This window comes from Helicoverpa zea, chromosome 1, assembly GCF_022581195.2.
Source record: "Helicoverpa zea isolate HzStark_Cry1AcR chromosome 1, ilHelZeax1.1, whole genome shotgun sequence".
Lineage (NCBI taxonomy): Eukaryota > Metazoa > Arthropoda > Insecta > Lepidoptera > Noctuidae > Helicoverpa > Helicoverpa zea.
In genome coordinates, this window is record NC_061452.1 from 6,028,135 (window position 1) to 6,052,419 (window position 24,285).

The 24,285-nt window shown below is 37.9% G+C and overlaps 2 protein-coding genes across 10 annotated transcripts; one reads left to right on the top strand and one right to left on the bottom strand.

The window, feature by feature from the left end:
• The first annotated feature begins 100 nt into the window (after nucleotides 1–100).
• On the top strand, nucleotides 101–19,271 carry LOC124644440 (phosphatidate phosphatase LPIN2). Of its 9 annotated transcripts, XR_006986108.1 has the most exons (18): nucleotides 4,799–4,974; nucleotides 9,471–9,783; nucleotides 11,886–12,118; nucleotides 12,463–12,945; nucleotides 13,066–13,161; nucleotides 13,991–14,361; nucleotides 14,577–14,718; nucleotides 14,875–14,980; nucleotides 15,141–15,227; nucleotides 15,376–15,509; nucleotides 15,604–15,836; nucleotides 15,923–16,035; nucleotides 16,114–16,262; nucleotides 16,371–16,509; nucleotides 16,820–17,035; nucleotides 17,118–17,221; nucleotides 17,339–17,479; nucleotides 18,306–18,502. XR_006986108.1 is itself a non-coding variant. In XM_047183990.1 (17 exons), exons 2-17 carry the CDS (start codon nucleotides 9,595–9,597, stop codon nucleotides 18,454–18,456), a joined length of 2,946 nt encoding a protein of 981 aa, XP_047039946.1. In that variant the 5' UTR covers nucleotides 101–251; nucleotides 9,471–9,594; the 3' UTR covers nucleotides 18,457–19,271. The 9 variants fall into 9 exon arrangements, 7 of the variants coding, with proteins under 7 accessions (XP_047039946.1, XP_047039787.1, XP_047040025.1 ...); XM_047183990.1 differs by lacking the exons at nucleotides 4,799–4,974; nucleotides 17,339–17,479 and adding an exon at nucleotides 101–251 and having other exon boundaries at nucleotides 18,306–19,271; XR_006986112.1 differs by lacking the exon at nucleotides 15,141–15,227 and having other exon boundaries at nucleotides 13,991–14,349; nucleotides 14,875–15,067; nucleotides 18,306–19,271.
• A 1,491-nt stretch (nucleotides 19,272–20,762) lies between these two features.
• Nucleotides 20,763–22,303, bottom strand: LOC124634042 (mRNA turnover protein 4 homolog). Its single transcript, XM_047169447.1, has 4 exons — nucleotides 22,087–22,303; nucleotides 21,679–21,923; nucleotides 21,281–21,529; nucleotides 20,763–21,016 (listed from the first exon to the last, which is right to left on the bottom strand). Exons 1-4 carry the CDS (start codon nucleotides 22,112–22,114, stop codon nucleotides 20,804–20,806), a joined length of 735 nt encoding a protein of 244 aa, XP_047025403.1. The 5' UTR covers nucleotides 22,115–22,303; the 3' UTR covers nucleotides 20,763–20,803.
• Between the last annotated feature and the right edge of the window lie 1,982 nt (nucleotides 22,304–24,285).

The following is a 24,285-nucleotide window of genomic DNA, read 5'->3' on the forward strand; positions in this document are numbered from 1 at the left end:
TTTTTTTAATTTAACGCACTTGATGAAGTTAGCGTAATCGCCTAAATTTCAAATGGGCAGCTCTAATGCCAATCCATCAAATCACAAATGTCATTACGGGGAAATAAGCATTCGATTGTAGGTATCTTTTGTTTGTGCTTTGCTATTCTATTTGAGCTTATGGTTGTACTTTGAAAATAATTTATTTTCTCTGCAGTACGTTGTGTTATTGATCCTTATATTGTACGACGTCTTGATATTGGACGATTTTGGTAAGTGCTTTATTTCATAGTATAATTTCCTAGATATAATTCTGTGTACAACAAGATGTTCAAGTTCTTAGTGAAAACATAATTACAAATTGCGAAATTCTCATGTCTTACGCCTGCTGTTTAGCGATCTACAACAAGTGTGTTATTATCAAACGAAATATATAGGTACGTGTGCTTTAATTATTATCGTTATTTCGCCACATACCATTTGTTTAACAAAAATACAGTGTAAGTAATAATTCAAAGGAACAAAGGATCAGTAATTTTTGCGGTTTACCCATAATTAATTTGCATTTCTTTTTAATTACCGAGTCAACTCAAACATAAACCAAACCTCAAACTTAAGAACAAAGTAATAATTTCCAGTTATTGCTGAAATCATAAACATACCCCTGTCTGGAGCTGATCTACTCAAATAAATTTCCTTATAAAAAGATCTTGGAGATTCGAATTGAATGGGCAGTTTAACTTTTTTCATTGATTTATTTATTTAAAAAAATAATTAAATACTTTTATTATAAACAGTGTATGATATTGTGCTGAATAATTATTAAATCAATGTTTACCAACTTTCACTTCTAGTAACAGCTTCTTAGACATGGTGTATGAACACAGCTGAAAGTATGACATGAACAATTTATTCTTCCTGACCTGAGTAAATATTCTAAATTAAAGTTTCAGTCAGATGTTAACATTTGTTTCTAAATTATAATTTTGTTTTGGTCTACTAGACAAAAACAAAGAATTATTGAAAACAAAAACACATTTACGTTACATAACAATGCATATAACTTCAAAGTTTTGCATCCTCCCCAGTAATATGAGTAGAACAAAGAAACAATTATGTTTTCCTTGATGTTTAATTTTTCTAGAATTCCACAGTGATGACTGTAAATACTTATGAATTATAATATGATAAATAAAAAATATTAATTGTTGTTTACTTTAAATACTCCAAAACTACTGAAACAATTTAAAAATTTGATCACTGGGCTGGGAAACTACGATGTCCCTGTGTTACATAGGGTATCTTTTGTCTGGTCCAGAGTAGAATAGTTCCTATTGAAACAAGTGTAGTGTAACCATGGGATGTAGCTAGTTCTTACAAAAAAAGAATGAGTGTGAATTGATTAATAGAAACTATCCACCTTATTATAAAACGTGGTTTAAATAAGGCTCTTATACCACCGTCCCAAACAAAATCAGTGAAGTAAAGCTATTAAGCTATGATGATGCTAACTAAGCTATGATGATGATGATGATGAAAGCTATTACTTAAGCGGATACTTCTTAAAACCATGTTTTATAATAAGGTGGTTCATGTTTAATTTTTTTATAGAATAATTTTAATATAGCTCTTCAAATTGTACATTCTGTTTATTTCATTATTAATAGCTTTTTATTTTATTTTGTAGTAGTCTACTATATATATGATTATTAGATAAGAGAAAGTTGTATGTGGGATCTCATTAAATGACCATTTACACTGAGTGCAGTGAAAAGGAGTCGTAAGAAATATTTTGGTCACTTTAACTTCATGATCTTAATAAGGCAGCAAACTGGGACCTGCTATCATCATCCTCCTGCCCTTATCCCAATTTTATTTGGGGTCGGCGCAGCATGTTTTCTTTTTCCATACTCTTCTATCTGCCGTCATCTCACAAGTAACATTCTTTCTTACCATGTCTACTTTCACACAATCCATCCATCGTTTCTTTGGTCTTCCTCTTCCACTATATCCGTCCACGTTCATACTCATCACCTTCCTCACAACATGACTCTCATTCCTTCGCATCACATGCCCATACCACGACAGCCGGTTTCCACGCAGTTTTTCTGATACCGGCGCTACTTTCAAACTTCCTCTTATATATTCATTCCTCACTCTATCCATTCGCGTAACTCCACACATACCTCTTAACATTCTCATCTCTGCCGCATGCAATTGTCTTTCATTCGTCGCTTTTGTGGGCCAGCACTCTGATCCATACAAGACAGCAGGCCTGACCATGCTCTTGTAAATTTTCCCCTGAAAAAACTGGGACCTGATAGTGAATTCTAAAGTCCTTGTAATTTTTTGAAATCAACACTTTAGAGTGAAAACCTTGTAAGTATAAAAATTCAATCAGTCCATCCACAATTACCTATTCTCCAGCAATCTACAAGTACCAGCATAACGAGTATGTATTTACTTCAAACAAAGGACTTTTTTTGTCATGAGAAATATTTTTCAGGCCTTGGACAATTTAGGTATTTTATACTGATTTTTATTATGCATTCATGTATATTTGGATTAGCGTAGGACCTATAAATGATTTTATTGCTTTTCAAAAAAGTTTGAATTTACTTTATTTCATAATAGCCCTAGTATTGACCCTTGAGGGACACCTTCACCCTCCAGATTTATATTTGGCTTTTGACAAGCTTAGCTGTTTTTACTTTTTGCCCTGTTATTTAAACTAATTGCTATGTAGTTTAGTAACATATAATATGCTGCAATCTTTTTAAACATTGTCACTTACATGTCTTTGACAAAGCAGTAAAAGAAAGAAAGGCAAAATATGTTTAATGGTTTTCTAATGAGTAAAAGTATACTCCAAGGCTCTGCACCAGGCCTATTATTGTTAGTCTTTGTCTTAAGTAGCACGAAGAAATTGTTGCATAATGTTTGAATTTTGATATAAAAACACTAGGGGGCTCTTTATCGCATCTTGATTAGAGGATTTCAAAAAATAAATGTTTTTCCGCATATTACGCCTCACAATATCACTGGCATGCGTATTAAGAAGTCGAAGGCCATCGGCGCGATAATGTTTGTGCGTGAATGCCGTTTTCGCAAATTTGCGAATTCGAATTTATTATTTAGAGTACTATATATACGGTTGAAAGTACCTTGCATGAGATAGTGTTTTTCAAACTGCTTGTTAAGCCTGACCTTCGTGGTTTAAATAATACGCAACAGGCATCGTATGGCGCCACATCGGTCCTCTCGGCTAGGCGTAAATATACGTCATGACACACCCATTCCTAGACTAATAAGGTGCCTGTATTTTGTTGCGCCGGTATTATAATATTACCTGTTGATGTCTTCATTATAATTTGATCTTGTCTTAAATGTTAATCATCGTTTTTAAATGCGCATGTTTAGCGTAGAGCGTAGTTTAGTTAAAGAGCATAGATAAACATAAATCGGACACACCCCCTTTGATTCTAAAGATACTGCGTGCTTTTGCTGCACCTGTGTGCTTATTGCAACCTTTTATGGTGCTACTGAGCATTATTATGCAATAATTCAATCAATTTCTGTAAAGCTTTAGAAATAAACACGCCTTTGTACCTTATTTCCAAAATATGAATCATTCGACAGAATATGTAGATAATCTGTAAATGGTTGTAGTAATGAGTGAAGATAATTCAAGCTAAAGTAATTTTCTGCGATAAATCAATGCGATTATACTGCATTCTGCGTTCTAAATAACGATAATTTTAATCCCAGAAGTTAAGTCAAATAATGATCACGCCATCGCCAGTGAGGATAACAAATTGTTCCTATTATGAATATTTAATTATTTATTACGGTCAACACAGAAATATGGTAAAATAGATTCTATATCGAATTTATACATATTTCCTCATTGTGAAACTTTTCCAGAAGATTTCTTAAGCAGGTTTCTATGGAGAATTTTGACAATCCTTTTTGGAATCCATGCAACCTCTTTTGCAATCTGAACCTTATTGAATGGGAAGTAGAATATCTGCTGAAAGCACCTGTTAACAAAATACAGTATCTACATACCTACATACATAGAGTGTACAGCGTACTTGTTTTTGTGATAGGTTCGTCTTGGCTAACCTAGTGCGCTACGTCGCCGATACGCGGATAAACAAGCATTGTTTTGTTTACGACATTTTGGTCACATGTGTGACTAACACCTCGACTGAGCACAATAATACAGATACAAATGTAACTGCCATGATAGTACGTCTCGTTGGCTTGTTGTTGTTGTTTACATACCGAGATGTTTTTGCAGACACTGTTAAAAAAGAATGGGTACCTGTTTTTATACGTATGGCCTACGCTGAAATAAGTACTTTGTTTTGTATTAACTGAAGAGAATCGTTTTGTGATAAATCTACAAAGATCGTCAAGCTATGACATAACATTCCCATCAGATATTATGTGAATGGCAATCTCATTACGCTCTTCCATATTAGGCGCCTTGTCCATGACGGCAATATCCATAGTTAACTTTTTACATTGCGTGTTCTTAAACTCGTGGTAAAGTTACTTTCGTAACAGCATGGCGCGACATCACGCCATGTCGCGCGATCGACCCAGCTTATTAGTACATGCAGTGCCGCATGCCGGCGACCGCGCGAGTGCGAGAACGGATTTCAGTAAAGAAACAAAGCAAATGTTCGAACCACATGGTTAGTGGTGTGAGTTGTATGACTGATATTTTGCGGTATCATATCAACAACTGAGCTACGTCACGCGACGTCAGACCATGGACGGCACTTGGACGTTCTCGCATCGTCCCACCCACATCAGCCACTCACAGGCAGTTTACTGGTAGAGTCGGCGCGGCCAACACGTGTCGAAATCTTACCTGTGTTCGGAATTGTGTACGATAATTACAGCTGACTGTAATTTTGTTTGTATAAAACATTTTGTGCCTTGGAGACATCACAGTGTAACTTTATCTCCTCAACCGTTCCTAAGGTAACAATTAATACGATTTTGCTTTTCAACATTTTATTGTTTGTAAGTGTATAGTTTTATGATGAACGTTACTATGCCATTTCATTGTAAGCGTGTAAGACCTATGTGTACCATCTTGGTTTGTTTTGATTAATAAAATTACCATTACATAAGTGCTTAAGAAAGTCCTTTCAGAAACAGTATTCTAGCTATTGATAAGTCCTAATTTTATTGTAATTTTTTCGGTTGGCAAAAATGTTGATCTGTCACTGTATCCAATTTATTCGGGATGTTTTGTGGGCTTAGTTAAAATGCCTTGATGTTGTTGCACTACACGTTTATTCAACGCACTGTTAGTTTTGCAATGTTTATTTCATTTCCACACAGGCCTTCATGCTTTTATAATGTTCATGTTTTCACTTTGCCTGAATGGACCGGATGAGAAATTAGGCAGTTTTCACTTTAAATACTTTAGTGTCTATCTAATTTACCTTACCTTTCAGTAATTAGTTTAAATACAACTTATCTTTCAGTTATTTACTATGCTACTGATAATTTAAAAGTCAAAACAACTTAATAGTTTTAGCAAACAAAGCGATTAACTTGTTTATTGAAATCGAATAACTGATCAGATAATCATTATTGTTGTTTTAAACGACGTGGTGTTTACTCAACGCGACATACATATGGTTTATTTATATGGTTGTTTATATGTATGTGAGTCATTAAATAATACCTAGAATGGAATAGTTACTAGAAGGAAAGGATTATCCGTTGTCCAAGCAGCACAAACAGTGCGCATATCGATCCTTCACCTTGATGATCTTGTCTTTGAAATGAAACTCGTTTCCTTACACTCCGATACCTCGCATGACTGACCTCCTTTCTACCAGTATTTTTTTGGAATACTGAAAACTAACTAGCGCATTTCTTTAACTTTGTTTTTGTTATGCTTTACATCAATTTTATTTCTAAAACGTACTCGGTTAGGTTCTAGATTTCTTATTATCATGCATTACGTAATATAATACTAATTTGTAGATTTGATCAGGTCATATTAAGACGTATGTCGTTACGTATATCGATAAATTAAATTATCGCTGTTGTGATAAATATTCGAAGTACTTTATATCTTTAATTCTCTACCTTTCCATTCGGCATTTGGTTTTTGTCTTTATTTGTGCTTTCAATTTAAAAGAAAATGCAAATAAGGCAAAGTTTCCATTTTACATGCACGCTTGAATGTGTGTGTAATGGATCTAACATTGCACTGCAAACGAGTATTATGATTTCATGGAATCGATTTATTAAACTCTAGGTACATCATTATGTCATCATCTGTTATTTAGTTGAATCAAAGATTATGGTATTTTAGTCAAAAAGCCAATATAGTTAGTTCAATAATTGTATCTCCCTTGAGATTCCACGAAATGTTCTAGTCTGTCACCGTCTCTACTATCTTGACACGATGGCCTTGTGGCGTGCTTATTATATCATGGGCACCAAAAGATATTCACACCAAAAACACATTTACCTATATATCAGCTAATGCTATTTTGACACACCGCTATCTTAAATACGTTAGTCAGAAACACTATTCTGATACGATAACACTCACAGTCATTAAATCGGTTGCTAAACGTAGCTTACGGCGTCGAATGATCAATAGGTTTCTCAACTGACGTTAACATTAAACGGTAAAGAAGTTTATTGTGGTTATATAATGAGCTATATATTTCAACTTGTAAGCGGTCCTGATGAATAAACACGAGTGTGGTGTCTGTACACGTGAAGAGTTGCGGTTTGTTCGACCGGCTAACAGATAAGGTTTCATAAACAGTTGTTTGTTCCTGAGTCGTGTTGTTGGATCAGTTTTCCACGCGCGTACGTGTGATATGCGTTATTAGGTTGTAACTCACTGAACTATAGGTCAGTTTGAATAACCCGTGCCCGTGAATGACGTTCGAATAGACTTAGCAAGATAGATTAATTTCTTGCCAAAGCCGTATTGCCTCAAAAGTAGTTCAGTTCCAGTTTTCAGTATTGATAAAGATAAATTGTACGCATATTGTTATGAATTTGTACTAGTGACTATTCAGGAAGTGCTCTGTGGCGACAGTGGTTCCACGTAACCCAATAAACTATGATAACAGTCAAATGTAAAAAAAAAAAAACATGTGGAACTAGCTCGTTCGCTAATATTAATGTCGTCCGTATTTTCAATTTTTAACTTGTTTTGCATAAATTATTTTCATGAGGTGTTCAATAAAGAATTAAATAAGTCCAACCTTGTAGTGGTGGCGGTCATATGGCTGTTTATACACAGATACGAAGCCATTCTACACACAATTAAGTAAATAATATTTTGGAAGTTATTTTTGCGATTTATTTGCATAAGTTATAAATAACAAACCAGTGTCCCAGGTAATGAAGCCATTTTGGACATGACAAAGGCTCTTTGGTTTATTTAACAACCGGAATACGAGGAAGACATACTATAGCCATTATTAAGCTAAACAGTTCTCAGACTCGTTATTTCTTCTAATAGAATATTGATCTTCTTTAGAACATCGGTTCAGGAACAGGAACAACCTAAGGCATAATATACGCTATCCAATTGTAAATAAGGTACTTCCCATTGTCTTACTACATAATCCAGAAAGAGCAAATAGCTTAGATAACTAAAACATTCATTAATTATTACCTAAATTTGCCAAATGATGTGCTAGTTATTAATACTCGGGTCAATACACTTGGTCAAACAATGACCTTTGTGAGTAAGTATGAATATTTAATGATTGCAATAAGTATGCCAAACAGTTTCAGTCGGAGTTTCAATAAATTCAACGGTTCCAACCGACAAAGCGGCCGGGTACCGAGTTCCGTTTTCCGCGTAAAGGTGCGTGACCCTAACGACATGGCTGGTTTTTATATCGGTAGACATTGAACTTGAAGCCCTTGGAACTAAAATACGTTCGGCTGCCATTCAGGTCTACTTGGACACCTGCCACTTCGTCTCAAGCGTTAGTTGCTGTAGTGTAACACTGTAAAATGTATTTTCGGTTTCCTTGTTCGGAACAATATTTGATGAATTTAAATGCTGTACATGTTGGGGATACACTACACATACGCTTTTACAGATACTGTACATACAGGCTCCTTACACATTTTAATATTAACCGGGTAATGGTTAGGGAAACAATCATTCTGCCGTAAATTTCCATCACTATAAGGAAGTTAATTGAAGTGCTACCTTTTTAGGTTAACTCATCACGTATTGTTAGCTTCCTCTAACCTTAAGGCGACCGGAGCTATTCCCTACTATTTTCAGCATCCGGTAATCTAACCTTCACTGTCTGCTAGCGTCACTAAAATAATTTCGACCAACCGGGTATCATCTGATAGTCACATTATCCTCATTGAGTGTGCACGATGGGCAAAGTCCGCAGACGTTACAGCTGTGTTATCAAATATATCCGTTTGACTTTACAATACTTATTACCATTTGCATACCTTCCGTTGATATCTTTCATTATTTGTCTGACTTCTGAACACTAATTGATTACACGATGAGATGCAATGTGTAACATTTTCTCCCAACAATCCTTCAGCACTTCTACATCATTATGTATTACCTATTATGAGATATGACTATTTGACTCGCTATTCTTGAGAATTAGTCATTGTAAGTAGATACTGGGGGCAGAGTCCCCGGTGCGTGGTCGCCGAGCACGCTCTCGGTCAGCACGCTGTCAGCGCGTGACGTTGCTAATGAAAATACAAATCTAACTCTTATATAAAAAACGGTACTGCCGTTAATAAACGCGTCGCGTTGGTAACTGAAATTGCGACTGAAACCAGCTTCATCTTTATCAAGTCCATACTCAAATAGATGCAAAATAACTGCCTCGATAAACTAAGAATATACCGTGTCAGTCAGCGACCTCAATAATTTCTACGAATCGTTAGTGAACTAGCAGATTATTTTGTATCTTGAGGACTGTACAATATTGAGCAATATCCTGCGTGTGCACTGATGCCTAGTTATAGTGCATGAACCCAACCCGCGCGATATCTGTAGTAATGAACACTTGCGCTATTTATGTCCATGTTTGTACCAACTTCGTTATAAACCATTACAGCTGCATTGAGATGTAATGTTCGAAGAACTGGGACGAAAACTTTAGTCTCCATGAGATCTAATTCCAGAATGTGCGTAGTGTTTAGATTGTTGGACTATAAAAGAACTATTACGATTGCTGTTGTTTGTTCTACAATCGTATAAGTCACTTTCTATCTACAACAGAAGGTGATTTAAATAAATATAATATTACGCATAAATAGATTATCTGTATTTACGTATTGTTAACCGGATAAGGATTTTAATCCATCTTACTTACTTGGAAGTACGACGAGTCATTATCCTTATTCTTGATTATATAAATGTAGTTATCTTTTACATTTCCTTTTTGCTACTCTTAAAGCAAAATAATCAAGTATCGTTTCTTTTGTTTCAGGAAACCTAATGTTTTTGATCTCAACCCCAAGATGGGGTAATTTATAAGACAATAAGTAATTTAGAATATTGTGTTTAGTGAAGTGAAAAATATAGTTGAACGAGAGACTGACAAATCAGCAGCCATGTATTCTATGAACTATATTGGCAAGTTCATTGCGAACTTTCGCGATTTTTACAATGAGATCAATGGTGCGACGCTGACGGGCGCCATCGACGTGGTGGTAGTCGAGCAGCCTGATGGCAGCTTCACGTGCTCGCCCTTCCATGTCCGCTTTGGGAAGCTCGGCGTACTGCGCTCCAGATTCAAAGTGGTAAGATATTTTAACTTTTCTCTTTTTAGAACTAGACCTATCTGCAATAACCTCGGAAATTTTGTGGAATATGTTCTTTACTTAATTCGTTTAGTACCAAAGACGCAAGAAGATGTTTATGTAATACTCGTTCTTTTGAATACTTGAACAGTGTCTGCGTCCGCAGACGCATATTATTTCGGTTAAAGATCTTATTGACCCAAGTGGAGTTCGCAAGAATGTGTCGCGATGGTAATTATCGTAAATAACTAAACATCGCGGACGTCAATGAATTGTGCTTTTTGATTTTACTGTTGCTTTATATTAAAAATATTTTGCTTCATTTTAAATGCTTTATCCACGACGATTATGGTTATTATTAGTCATATCTTACGCTGCTATAATTAATAAGCAGTTTCAGTCTTGAGTGAAAACTATTTGGATCGTTATTTGCGTCACAGTGGAAAAGGGAAGCCGTACATTGAATATAAATGCCCACGCGAAGAGCAGACTTGTTTGGCCTTCGAATCAGTCATCCAACTAAAACATCTATACTTGCGACACCTAGCGACAGCCACACCTCTGTATCTGTTTATTCTTTTCATATACGACACGTTACGAATGTTTTTTTGCAATATGTCGTTGGTTATTTCAATCCCATTTGCATTTATATAAGGCTATGTATTTATTATCTAGTTTATGTAAGTTTATGTGTTTTCCGCAAGAAGCTGTAGGTTTTAGCCGAGTTCATTTCTAAAAATGATTCTAGTTAAAGTTTACCAGCTATGGGTACTTCCCTAAACGAGTAAGTAAGAATAACTCAGAATGACAGTACAATTTTTTGCGAGTAGGTAGGTGCTGTTGAAATTCGCAGCAAAAAGTTCTTAGCCAAATGATCTCCGTAGTCATCGGTCATGTTATGAGATGTTGAGCAAATATTATTTTAAATGATTGAATACACATGATGTAGGTAACATCTTTGAGTGGTGACATTCTAAAAACAATTCTCCAAAATGATACTTACTGACATTATGTACTCCCCACCAAGTGGGGTCAAAAACATATTATAATATTTTTTTGATTGTTTGCACATTGATTTAAGTCAACATTAGTGTTGTAGTACCTATTGCAAATTGCCAGCTATCGCATCACTATAGTTTGGCACTCAATCGCCACTATAAATTCATAGCTGTAAGACATGATGATAGTTTCAGCTTTCGTGAGTCCGACACAGCAGTCACTTAACGTCCACGTTTTAATGTACTAATTTTATTTTATCAAGCTATGTAGACGAGCTCCCCCACATTCTTTCTCGATGCTCTCGCAGTTTACGCTCCATGCACGCGTCTAGATCATTCGCTGATATTACACGTACAACCTTTTGCAGCAATAAATACGTATCTGTTTAAAAATAATACGTTAGTCAATAAGATTCATAACACATTCAGTGATACGTAAGTGAAAAAATGCATTAAGCTGTAAGATAAAGTAATCTAATGTTCCTTCGATTTATGTATAAATAATGACTCGTTTTCTACACAAGATAAAACTAGATAATAGCAGATCGATAACCATTAGTAGATACCTACCATCATTATTCATTTCTAAATAATATTTTTAGTACATTGTTTAGTATATTAGTGTACATTGCCAAAATGAGCTTAAGAATCTGCGTCTTATTCGCTTCGGGTGAAAATTGGAATAATGCCAAAGTAGGATACAATTCTTACCAAGACTGTGAAGATTTGGCACAAATATTTTCTTTCATCCGGACACCTGTTAATATTTAAATGGAAAATAGGTAGCAATTGTCTCACGCACTGTGCTCTGGAATCATTATTTTCATTCATATTACTAAAATATATTTTAAAAGAAAATCAAAATGTTTTAAAGCGAATAAAACATCTGTGATCATTCTAATGATGCACCGGTAGAAGCCAATTATTTTAAACGGTAAATGGTATCTTGAACCGCTTCACAATTCAAATGACGAATGGAAACTTTTTCCTGTAATATAAAAAACCTCATGTATGAACTTAAGAACGTGAGAACATAACATTTAACACCCTTCGTATTTAGTTAATGTGGTAATCGTAGAATATAACCAAGATTTTTTTGAACAGGTGGATCTCGAACTGAATGGAGAGCCGCTGGACATTCACATGAAGCTCGGAGAGTCCGGCGAAGCATTTTTTGTCGAAGAAGTGGGAGAAGATGAGGCAGAGTGTTCAGCGCACCTGGCCACCTCGCCCATCCCGGCTGCCCGCTTCGAAGATCTGTACGAGCCTCGACGGAGAAACTCGCTCTCTGTGGTCGAGCCTGATCATGGACAGGCCTCTGATTATACTAAGAGAAGGTAAATGCCAGTGTGAAACTTATCTCTAAATAATATTGTACTCATTTTATAACACAGCATATTATAATTTGTTTGAACGACAACATATACATGCTATGGTTAGGAATGGAAAGTGACAGTTTGTTAAATATCACAATTACATTGCGTGCAAACTGCTCGAAAGCGAATTTCCCAACACATTTGCATTATTCACACTAGTGATTATGATAATTGTAACTATTCTATCAAATTACACTTATCCGTTCCACTTTTGAATTGTCTCTATTAAATTATCGTAAAAAGTAAATAAACTGTATATTATTATGTTCTTATGATAATTTGGAAACTTTCCTTTCATCAAACAGATACACTGCCGACGGACAATCTATGCAGAAACCAGACTTAAGTAAGATAACTAAAAAAACTACCAAAGAGGATACCACTCATGACGACACTGATGCTCTATTTGAAATGGATGGTCTCGACGAGGCCACTGACAAAGTTGAGGGTTTAGCGCCCAGAACCTTCGCGGCTACCCAGCTCGGCGGCGCAGAGAGCGAAGCGCACCAGGTGATCCAGAAGATCAGCGCTCACAACGACTTCAGGCCTATCGAAGCCGTGCCATCAAACCAGGACGACGTCAAACCAAACGGCGGTAACGGGAAGAAGAAGAAGAAAACAAGAAAAGCGAGTTCGAAGAAGCATCAAAGAAAGTCCTCGACAAGTTCAATTTCGAGTCAGTCGGACCGCGCGGGTTCTGAGCAGCGCGCCACGCAGCCGGCGCCCATTCCCAACGTGACTGACATCAACTTCTACAGCGACACCGAGGTGCATGCTGCCACCCTCAGGTAAATACCTCACCGAGTACTCCCTTGTGATGCGTGTGACGACCCCTAATAGTTGACATTGTTTGAGTGTCCAGTAAAGAGTGTTCTGTGCCTGTTGTTGAGCGACTCGCCTCATTTCAGTGAAGAGATGTCCAACCTCAAGCTGAACGGCGACAACCGCATCCCCCTGGCGTTGTCCGACACTGCGTTTGAGGTGCACGCCGCCTCCAGACACGCGTAATAATCTATAATCAGTAACATCCGTTCATTCACTCGCTTGCAATAAGCACGACCTAATTAATCGTATTGCTAGTTCCTGTTGATACCTTAACGGAGAGCCATCCATTAGAGCACAGAGTAAATGCCGTAGTGTAAATAATTTTAAGTTATTTATAATTTTGTTTGCTATACCCTGATAGTTTCCGTAGTGCATCCCTGTCTAACTAAAATTTGTTCGTACTTGTCGAGTCGTGCTTTCTTTCCACCTAAGTAGACTTTAAGCATCTAATCACATTAAATTAATCAATATTTTTTATAGTATTTAGTTGAGTAGATAGATCCCCAAAAAATGGGTATGTTCGACTTATTTGTGATCATAAATTATTATTTTAAATCCTTTTAAGATATTACCGACGATTATCTACCCTAAGCCATTGCAATAAAGAATAAATTTTCATCGCATTATTTTAATAAGCCAGATATCAGGGATCTAAATTATGTTATGACTCATGATTATTTGAGTCACTGACACTTCGTATTAATTGGGTATTTCAAAGTCTGAAGTTTAATCCCGTACATGATAATTGTATGCAATTTGAAATTATTATTTAATCACTGAATGACCTCGTTTTGCACTTACGTGATTTTACATTATTAACATCCAGCGAAGCTTGCCCAATTTACAGATGAATTCCAAAGCGAAATCTGATCTTAATGAAAACAAAACTAAACCCAATTTTTGCCTTAACATCCGGCACGTTTCCTAAATGTGTATTGCAATCACGAAAGCGAGGTTAGTTTAGTTGCACGAGCTGCCTGTAAGAATTCGTACGTTGTGTCACAACAGAGGTTCGCGTAGCGGCACGCCGGTGCAGTCAGACACGGAGGTGGAGCTGGGCGGCAGGCAGGGCGACAAGGCGTCGCAGTCGTGGCGTTGGGGCGAGCTGCCCGAGCCGCCCGTGCGCGCCGACCCCGCGGCCGCGGCCGCCTCGGCCGACTCGCCCGCGTCGCCCGCGTCCCCGGCCGAGCCGCTCAGCTCGGACGAGGAGCGGCCCAGCCGGCGCGGCGTGCTCAGCGGCATGTTCCGCTTCATGTCCCCGCGCGACGACGTGCCCGCCGAGGGCGTCTACCTAGACGATCTGGACCGAGGCCAGGTCGACCCTGATCTCTATTTCCCGAAGCACCACGCAGACAGATATCGATCTGGTGAGATCATTTGTAAGTTCTAAATCTGTGGCTCGGTGCAAGCAGTGCCAAGGCCATTTTTGGCTTGTACTTTTTTGTAAAAAATGAACTAAACAAAGACAGCCAAACAATGACTTTTGGACTTCATGACCTGAGCTGCGATAATTCGCATAACAGTTTTCACAATTCCAGACAATTCCAGACAAAGTGGAGTAAGTAGTATCTTTAATGTTATATTGTTTATGTAGGTGCGAGAAGTGGTTCTCACCCGAGCTCTGGCCCCACGGAAGAGGAGTACGAGTCTGGTAACGGGCCCTCGCTGCCACAGTCGCCCGCCTCGCTAGAACCACCTGCACTCGACTCCGATGATGATGAGAAACTTCTTGCCAAGTAAGGATAAAATATGACATTCTACATAATGATTGAAACATTTTAAGAATGTACATAAAACTGAAATTATGTTCAAGTAGGTATATGAAATAGAGCAATAGGTCTGCTAGTCTGGCAAACTTTGCCTTGATTCTCTTAACAGTAGATGTGTGTTAGGGGCCAGGTGGGCGTGTACGTGCAGGAGGCGGACGGGTCCCGGGAGCTGTCGTTCATGGAGTTCTGCCTGCGCGCCGGCGCGCTGGCGGCGGAGGGCCGCCTCGTGGTGCGCGTGGGCGACCGCGCCATGCCCTGGCGCTCCGCCGGCCCGCTGCTGCTGTCGCTGCTGGCGTACCGCCGCCCGCTGCCCTCTGTAAGTACATGTGTGTGCTAGGGGCAGGTATACGTGCATGGAGTTCTGCGCGGCGGCGGAGGGCCGCCTCGTGGTGCGCGTGGGCGACCGCGCCATGCCCTGGCGCTCCGCCGGCCCGCTGCTGCTGTCGCTGCTGGCGTACCGCCGCCCGCTGCCCTCTGTAAGTACATGTGTGTGCTAGGGGCAGGTATACGTGCATGGAGTTCTGCCTAATCCCGCAAACCTTAACAAAATTTAATCCACAAAATTTAAGGGCAATTGAAAAAAATCTGTGTACAATGACATTAACAAGGAATTGTTTGTTTCAGCTGGTATTAGAATCTCTAGAGAAGAACGAGAAGGACGAGTCTCAGTCGCGTCCGTCGGGTCCGTCGGACAGCACCGCCAAGCCGCGCGGCTACTCCTGGTGGAGCTGGCGGCGGTCCACTGCTGACTCCAAGCGGTAAGCAACAACGTACACCACACTATCATCTTCATTGCGAACCAAATTTTTGCCACAGATTGATATTTTCTTTATCCCTATATTACATTTCCAGCCCTGAAGCATCTCCACCCAAAGATGACATGACAAAAGAAACTGTAGCCCAAATTGAAGTGGCCTCAGAGCCTAAGACCGTGACTGTGCGGGAACCTCACGAGGAGAAACAGAATTCCGTCGAAGAAAAACCTGAGGAAGCGAGGGAAGTAGACATCGTTGAAGACATGAAGCCCATGGATTTCCTAGAGGACAGCCAACAACTACCACAGATTGTCGAAAATCAAGATCAAGGTAATTTGTGTTCTTGTCTTTAAACATTATATTTTAAGAGTATATACAATGTGTATTGTTTTATTTATATTTATTTGTTTACTCAGTAGATCGACACGACCACAGCTCGTCCGACTCAGATCAAGACGGACAAGTCAAGAGGCCTAATCGCAGACATTCATCCTTCAGAAAAACTCTTCGATTATCTTCTGAACAAATTGTAAGATCTTTACCTATCAACATACATCAAAACAAATATTTAAAAATAGAATTTTAACATTATTTTATTTTCTTGCAGAAAAATCTAAATCTCCGCGAAGGTATGAATGAAATGGTGTTCAGTGTGACCACGGCTTACCAAGGCACCACGCGGTGCAAATGTAACGTCTTCCGGTGGAGATATGACGACAAAATTGTCATCTCAGATATCGACGGCACTATCACCAAGTATGAATCATTCTAATAACGAATTAAAAACAAAAATAACTTTACTTCTTGGTATAAATACGACTGATTAGATAATTATAATTATTTTTATAAATGAATCATTTTTAGGTCTGATGTTTTGGGCCACATTTTCCCGTTAGTCGGCAAAGATTGGGCGCAGGCTGGAGTGGCGCAGCTATTCACTAAGATCAAGAATAATGGATACCAGTTATTGTACTTGTCAGCAAGAGCTATTGGACAAGCCAGAGTAAGTAATAGACACACGCCGTGCAAATCTATTTTTAAACACTTTAAAAAAGGTAGCCTTTTCCCTTTTTTTTACTTTAGTGTATATTTTCAATTAATTCTAAGCATTTCCTGGGGTAAAACAAAGTATAGTTTTCTACTTGCATCTTGTTACTGTATTCAATGAGACAGAGCCGACCCAAAGGCCGAAAGAGGAGAAGACAGCAAAGACTAGCTAGCTATTACTGTCTTCCCAAGTAAAGACTAGCTAACTACTTCTGACTTTACCCATACAACTTTTTTTTTAACAATGGTTTCATTAACTTCATCAGGTGACACGCGAGTACCTTCGCTCAATCAGACAAGGCGAGCTTTCTTTGCCCGACGGGCCTCTACTACTGAACCCCACGTCGTTACTCCGCGCCTTCCATCGGGAAGTCATTGAGAAGAAGCCTGAAGAGTTCAAGATCCAGTGCCTCGCCGATATCAAGGCGCTGTTCCCGCAGGGCTCGAATCCTTTCTATGCGGGCTATGGCAATAGAGTCAATGTTAGTATTCAAATATTTTTTTAAGTTTTTTTTTTAATAATTATGAGTTTATGATCCAACTAAAACCTTTTTCGATCTACAGGATGTATGCGCATATCAAGCAGTTGGCATTCCGATCGTGAGAATTTTCACAATCAATTACAAGGGAGAACTAAAACACGAACTGACTCAAACATTCCAATCCACGTAAGTAATGCCGCTTTCCGCCTTTTTAGTAAGCTTTCCGTCACGTTCTGTTTCACGTTGCGTAGTCACTAACACCATATTTTACTCACTGTACTGAGTATTATATTTTTATTTCAGTTACCACGTGCAAAGTGACATGGTCGATGATTTCTTCCCACCACAGTCAACTGAAATAATAGTTAGCTAGCGCGAGGTTTAGGTGTCAAAATTATATAACTTTAGTTATTGAAAATTTCGCGAACACACGATAATAAGCCGGTAAGCCGAATGAGATGACTTGTAAGGCTTGATCACGTTTGCGGCTGCACAATCATTCATTTTCAAAAACAAATAATAATACCATGTAACCAAAATTTTCTGTAACGCCATAACTAGCTGGATACTAAAAAAATACTGACAAATAACTTGCAATCATCGACATGTCATCTGTTCTGTCTTTATATCTGTATTGGTTTTATGTTTAGTGGTGTTTGTATTACTTTAACATATTGACCGTAAAGCTATACTTCAGGTCAATTTATTTTCGTTCATTTTCCTGATGCACACAACTCTTCAGTTTTATTTTATGTTTAATCATCACCAAAACACTTACATGAAATTTAAATCACAACAAGGATCTCATGAATGACTTTTTCAGTTGAATGATTAACAGCAACATGCTCGTACCCGTAAAATAACTATTCAATTCTAAATAACTATGCATTTACTATTCGAGAATCGTTTACTCATGATTCAAGTCTACTAATGTCTTTATAAAATCTATGTGGCACCTGTGAATGGACAATGAATATGAGCATGTCAAAACAAACTGCATATATTAAAACTGTAAAAAGCAGATCAATGCTAACATAAAGATTAACTGTCGTAAAAGACGGGAGATGGTTAATACTTAGCACACTGAAATTAGCGAGAGCATAAATATACTTTAATTCACATACAGACATGAAATATTGGGACACATCACAATGTTGCATTGTCGAGTCGGCTCATTCGTTTTGGAAAATGTCTGTTGTGATGTTTATTATCAATAAGGTAAACAATATCATACTGTGTATGTAATATTAATTGTGATTGTCGTCGTCAGGTACCCCCACATGTCGGTGCTGGTGGACCAGGTGTTCCCGCCGGCGCAGTGCGAGCCCAGCGACGAGTTCTCGCAGACCGTGTTCTGGAGGGAGCCGCTCCCCGACGTCGAACTGCCCCCCGCATGCCCACCGCCGCCCAAACATCATTAATCACTTTACTACCCACTTTCTATACACCTATATCTTATCCAAAAACTATCTCGCTTTTTATTACATAAGATTGAACTATAGCAATGTGCCTAAACTCTGCTTGGCTTAATCTACAGTTAAAATGGAAAGACAATTAAAACTAGGTTATTAATTAACTAGTTTCGAAACACGTAGACATAGCTGGAATTATAGTTTCATTTGGGCTGCTTTAGATTTAGGATGTTTAGTTTCTTATGTCGTTAGTTGAAATATAATGATAACTGAATTGTATGTAGTGAATACCAAAAACAATATAAAATGCTTAACTTGTAGTATATCGTGTGTGTTACGTAAGTTCGATAGATGTTCTGTGATGTGTCTAGCGGATTATTTTCGTAAGTCTACTTTCTGCAGTAGCGTATATGTACTTTTGATGAGGGTGTTAATATTATTTACAATTTATTCTCTGCGAAGACTGTGAATGCATGATAGTAAATGATTTGCAGATTAGGTTACAAAGGAATCAAGTTAAGTTTTGGTTTCGTCGATTATGTAAGCTGTGATGTCGTCGACTGATTACGATGCTTTATTTTTATACTGTGATTACCTATTTGTACGTGCTAAGTTATATTTGTGTTAAAGCAATACACATTCGTAAAATGCAGAGGCCTAGCTTCTGATAGATTTATTATATTCTTTGTAATCAATACCTCTTTAATGATTTTGAAACTTTGATTTAGTTAATATTATGTCTAATTAGAATTTGGTATATTTTTTAAAATAATTTATTGTTGTTTCTGTGATTGTTTCAATAAATATTTTCAGAAATAACGAAATATTGTTTTGTATTTTCCTCGTTCGATACTATTATTATCGTTGCCAATAATTAGATGTCATATGTTTATCGTAGACTTATCGGTGCTAATGATTAGCGAGCGCAAGGTTCAGGTACGTGATCCTGGCTGGGTCAATTATGTTTTGTCTATGGGCTTTCTTTAATTATAAGAAATAATGATAGTGGAGACTCTTATTGTTTCGTTATTAAAGCTGCACGTGATTTCAAATCCCAGTGTATCTATGTAGAAATATTGTAGTAAAATTCCTATACGGAAAGGAGAGATGGGGAGCGACTTGAAAACTCATTTTCTTGCTGTTCCCCGCAGTTTCACCTGCGTCCAAAAGGAATTACTTCTCGTATCAAGGATAAGAGTATAACGATATGCCTACAACTTGTTGCGTCAGCCATCTGTCAGTGAACATCCCCTCAAAACCAGAACACCTATTTTAGAGAATAGCTAGAAAAGCACGACACACTGTGGCATGGATTTCGGGTTTCATAGACATCCGATTAGTAACCTCGAAAGTGATGACTTTTATGCCTGAATATCTGTCGGAAGACCACATACATACTTTAAAATTGTACCATTATAGTATAGACTCATAAACGGCTCATTGAGAAATTTTTATTCAAAAATTTGTATGAAGCCGACAGAATAAAAGGACATATCTCCGGTCTCGCACAATTGGCCCTAATTATTTTTCAGGGAGTCAATCTTTGAATTATTTGATTTTTTTTGATATATTGCATTATAAGGCCAGGGGTGCGAACACATTAGGGCTGCCCATTCACATCCAATCATGGGTGACAGATTTTTTTGAAGGAGAAACATAAGGGTGCGTCCACATCTGCGGCGTGCTGCAAATGTGCAGCACGCCAGCCGATTGCGAGCTGCCTGCGAGCTGCGCGCATGCAGGAATTGCAATAGTTTGGTTCGCCTCTTTAGCGCAACTCATGCAAGGCTCGTATAGAGCGCGTGAGCGGCACGCGATCTGCGCGCACTCAGTTCTCGCCCTTACAGTTCCATTTACTGGCTCAGTACTATCGAAGATAACTAGCGCGTCGCGCGCCGCCTGCGCGCTGATCGCGTACGGCGCTTAGGTCGCGCGCGAACTACGCGCGGGCGGCGCACGAACAAAAATGCACGCGCGCAGCTCGCGGGCAGGTCGCAAATGGCTCGCGAGCTGCACATTCGCGACACATTCGCCAGATATGGACGCACCCTAAAAAACTTTGATAGCGATAGTGTAAGGCGCACATCCTACGAAAAGTTGGTCAGAAAATCCTTGTCAGACAGCCCAAATAAAAATCGGCCCGATTCCCACTTCACTGGTTTGGTTGCTTCACTGTTCCAGATAATTAAAAATCGTTTGTTTCGACGAGAATTTTATAAAAACTCAACTGACTAAACAAAGAATTGACTAGAAAGAACTATCTGGTACTGAATGTAGATGAAAACGTGAGGAACAGTCTAAATAAAACAGGAAGGTAGTACGTAAAACAATATTATTCTTTTGTAGAACTCCTTTGCTATGTTTCATCCTCCTCCATGGCATCTCCGTCCTCAGCATCCTCATCATCTTCTTCTTCATCATCATCACTGGCTACATCTAAATCTTTATGGAATCCTTTGCCTTTAGTCCAGTGGCACTTTATCACAACTTTAAACTTTGCCATTTGTATCCCCAGGAGTTTTAATATGCTTGCTTGCTCTGGTGTTAGAGGAACTCCTTTTTTACAAACCTAAAAAAAACATAATAATTAAGTTTAATTGTTTATATTTATAGCTATTTCCCTAACCTCACATTTAAAACTGGCCAAGTGAGAGTGGGAACCCTAATAAAAGTTATAGTGAGTGTATTTGATGTGCTTGATCCATTGTCAGAGTAAAGCAGCTGAATTTATTGATATGGAATTTAGCATGAAGACCAGCAATACTCTCAAGATGATAAGGTTGTACAGACAAAGAAGCAGATATAACCAGCATGTTTACAATAAAAATCTTACCTGATATTCTTTAATGAGGTTTATAACACCTCTTTCTAGTGACGTAGGTAGCCCAAGTCGTCTTAAGTGTGGTTCTATTGTGTGTGAGAAGTCAGCAAGAGGGCCTTGTGGGAGAATAACATCTTTTGTAGCGACAAACCCTGCACGTGCATATTCAGCATCACGGAAGTCTTTGAACCATTGCAGAACTTCAGGTACATCCTTATTTGTCATCAATAAACCACATTGACCCTTAAGTCTCTTGGACAACTGAAAAAGTTTCAGAATTAAAAAAAAGAAATTATCAATAAAAGATGATCTGAGAAACAAAATAGGGGAAAAAAATTTACTTCAAATATGGAACTCGCTTTGCTCCATATAAAAATTTTCACAGGTTTATCTGAGATATCACAACTCACCAGGTTCAATTGGTCTTCGGCTTCATCACTTTTAGTCCTTCCTAGTGCCACAGCCATGACTTTATTTTTACCAAAGAAGAATCTTGAGTCTTTCCACTCATTGCGCAAGTCTTTTAACTTTGTGTTGCGCATGTTATCAACAGTAAACAGAAATATATGTTCATATTTAGACAGGGAATTCCTTATTTCTTCTATTATTTTCTGTTTTAATAATAATCCTTTTTTGTTTGTTTTTGTTAGTGAAACTGAAATATAAAATGTTGATTGACATGTGAGTAAAATAATACACTAAAAATATAGTAGAGTAAATGAATTCCACCCCTAAGGTGATCAACCAACCAAATATTTATAACTTTTGTATTCAAGAGTTGCAGAAATAAAATACACGTAACTACTACATTATCTTACCTTTCTTATCCCTTTTTGATTTCGGCATTTTTGGTTGTAATATTTACTGCACCTTTGTTATATAATGCTAGAGACTTCTTAAATGACCAATTTTTTATTATTACTATTACGATTAACTAAAATATGGTTTAAATAATTAGATCGAACACATACAATCTAACCTCAAAATTCTATGAAAGAAGCAAACATGCCTCAGAATAGAAACATGCTCGCTCGACAAATGTCAAGTATGTCGTCTTATTGACAAATGACGTTAAAAATATGACAGTGACAATAGTCACTTCGACAAAATTATTGTCTTTTATTGTAATCTTTTCTTTGCGAATCGACTAAATCTTCAGTACCTTAGAAAGACGATGGATCAAAATTGCCCCACGTCCTATAACAATGTGACGTATCTCAAAAAAAAGATAAAAATGTTTAAAAAAATATGACATACTCTCTAATTCATTTTTTTTACACCTTCATACGAAAAAAATGCTTTAAAAATTGTTCAGGCGCTGTTATGAAAACATCGTTCATAGGACTATTTATGGACTATTTCATTAAAATATTTTTTTGTTTGATAGGGTATACCTCACAGGTGGTCCCATAATCATCAGGTCAGGATCTGATGATGGAAACCCTGAGAAATACAGGGCAACTTTTGAAAGTTGTAGGCATGCGCAGGATAAAAACTTGACTATAAGGTGTATGTCTTATAACAATATGCAACAGTGAAAGTTTGGAGCTGACCTGATGATGGAGACGAAAGAAGGTCGAGGGAACTCGACAACCGAATATGTAAACTACCTCGTGTTTGGGCTCATATTATTTGTATTGAATAGACCTTTGCAACAGTGAAGGTTTGAAGCTGACTTGATGATGGAGACCAGACAACTGAATATGTGAACTGCCTCGTGTTTGGGCTTATATTATTCGTATTGATAAGAACTTTCCACTTATGCGGATAGTGACAACTGTGCTTGTCACTGAAAAGCCAAAAATAAAAATAAAAACTTTTTACAATAAAAAAACTTCCAAAAACACTGAAAAGCAAAAAAAAATAGTCTTAGGAGCATCGGCCTAGAAGTCGGTGGGGAAATAAACTTAGGTACATCCTTTAGACACCGACTTCTGAGGTAGTTTAAATATTTTCTTGTCGAGTTCCCTCGCCCTTCTCTGGTCTCCATCATCAAGTCAGCTTCAAACCTTCACTGTTGCAAAGGTCTATTCAATACAAATAATATGAGCCCAAACACGAGGTAGTTTACATATTCGGTTGTCGAGTTCCCTCGACCTTCTTTCGTCTCCATCATCAGGTCAGCTCCAAACCTTTACTGTTGCATATTGTTGTAAGACATACACCTTATAGTCAAGTTTTTTCCTGCGCATGCCTACAACTTTCAAAAGTTGCCCTGGCTTTCTCAGGGTTTCCATCATGAGATCCTGGCCTGATGATTATGGGACCACCTGTGAGGTATACCCTATCAAACAAAAAAATATTTTAATAAAATAGTCCATAAATAGTCCTATGAACGATGTTTTCATAACAGCGCCTGAACAATTTTTAAAGCATTTTTTTCGTATGAAGGTGTAAAAAAAATGAATTAGAGAGTATGTCATATTTTTTTAAACATTTTCATCTTTTTTTTGAGATACGTCACATTGTTATAGGACGTGGGGCAATTTTGTATGGATTGTGATCCGTCTTCTTTTGTGTTCAAAATATGATAATAATAACGAAGCGATGTAAACACAGAAAAAAATAATAGTTTTCTGATATTCCTCATACTTCTTTAGTAAAGAACGAATTTAAGACGAACTCATTTTGATCATGTTATCAAGAACTCCTGACACTGTGTTGTTTTATGCAAGAATGTTCGAGAAGTGGATATAGTATTTAGTTCCCGTACCCAAAAAGACAAACGGGACCCTATTACAAAGACTTCGCTGTCTGTCATCACGCTACATCTCGTACCCCGTGATATTTAGTCATTCTTCGCCCGACACTTCTAACCTGTTGAATGATTGATTTGGGGGTGCAAAAAGTAAGGCCAGTGTTTGGGTGTTCATAGACATTTGCCCAGTCATATGCTTTTCAGATTTATTCATTACATGGTGATGGCGATATCATCTGAGACATGCTTCTCTGAGATCGTCTTCGAAGGGGTGGATCTTTGTCACGGGTTAGCATTCACCACCGTTAAACTACACCCT

Coding starts and splice junctions, on each gene's coding strand:
- LOC124634042 (XM_047169447.1), bottom strand. CDS start 22,114: ATGCCGAAATCAAAAAGGGATAAGAAAG. Junction 21,924..22,086: donor ATCAAAAAGGGATAAGAAAG/GTAAGATAATGT, acceptor TTTATATTTCAG/TTTCACTAACAAAAACAAAC. Junction 21,017..21,280: donor ACCTCATTAAAGAATATCAG/GTAAGATTTTTA, acceptor TGTTTTTTTTAG/GTTTGTAAAAAAGGAGTTCC.
- LOC124644440 (XM_047183990.1), top strand. CDS start 9,595: ATGTATTCTATGAACTATATTGGCAAGTTCATTGCGAACTTTCGCGAT. Junction 13,162..13,990: donor CACGCCGCCTCCAGACACGC/GTAATAATCTAT, acceptor GTGTCACAACAG/AGGTTCGCGTAGCGGCACGC. Junction 16,510..16,819: donor GAGCTATTGGACAAGCCAGA/GTAAGTAATAGA, acceptor TAACTTCATCAG/GTGACACGCGAGTACCTTCG.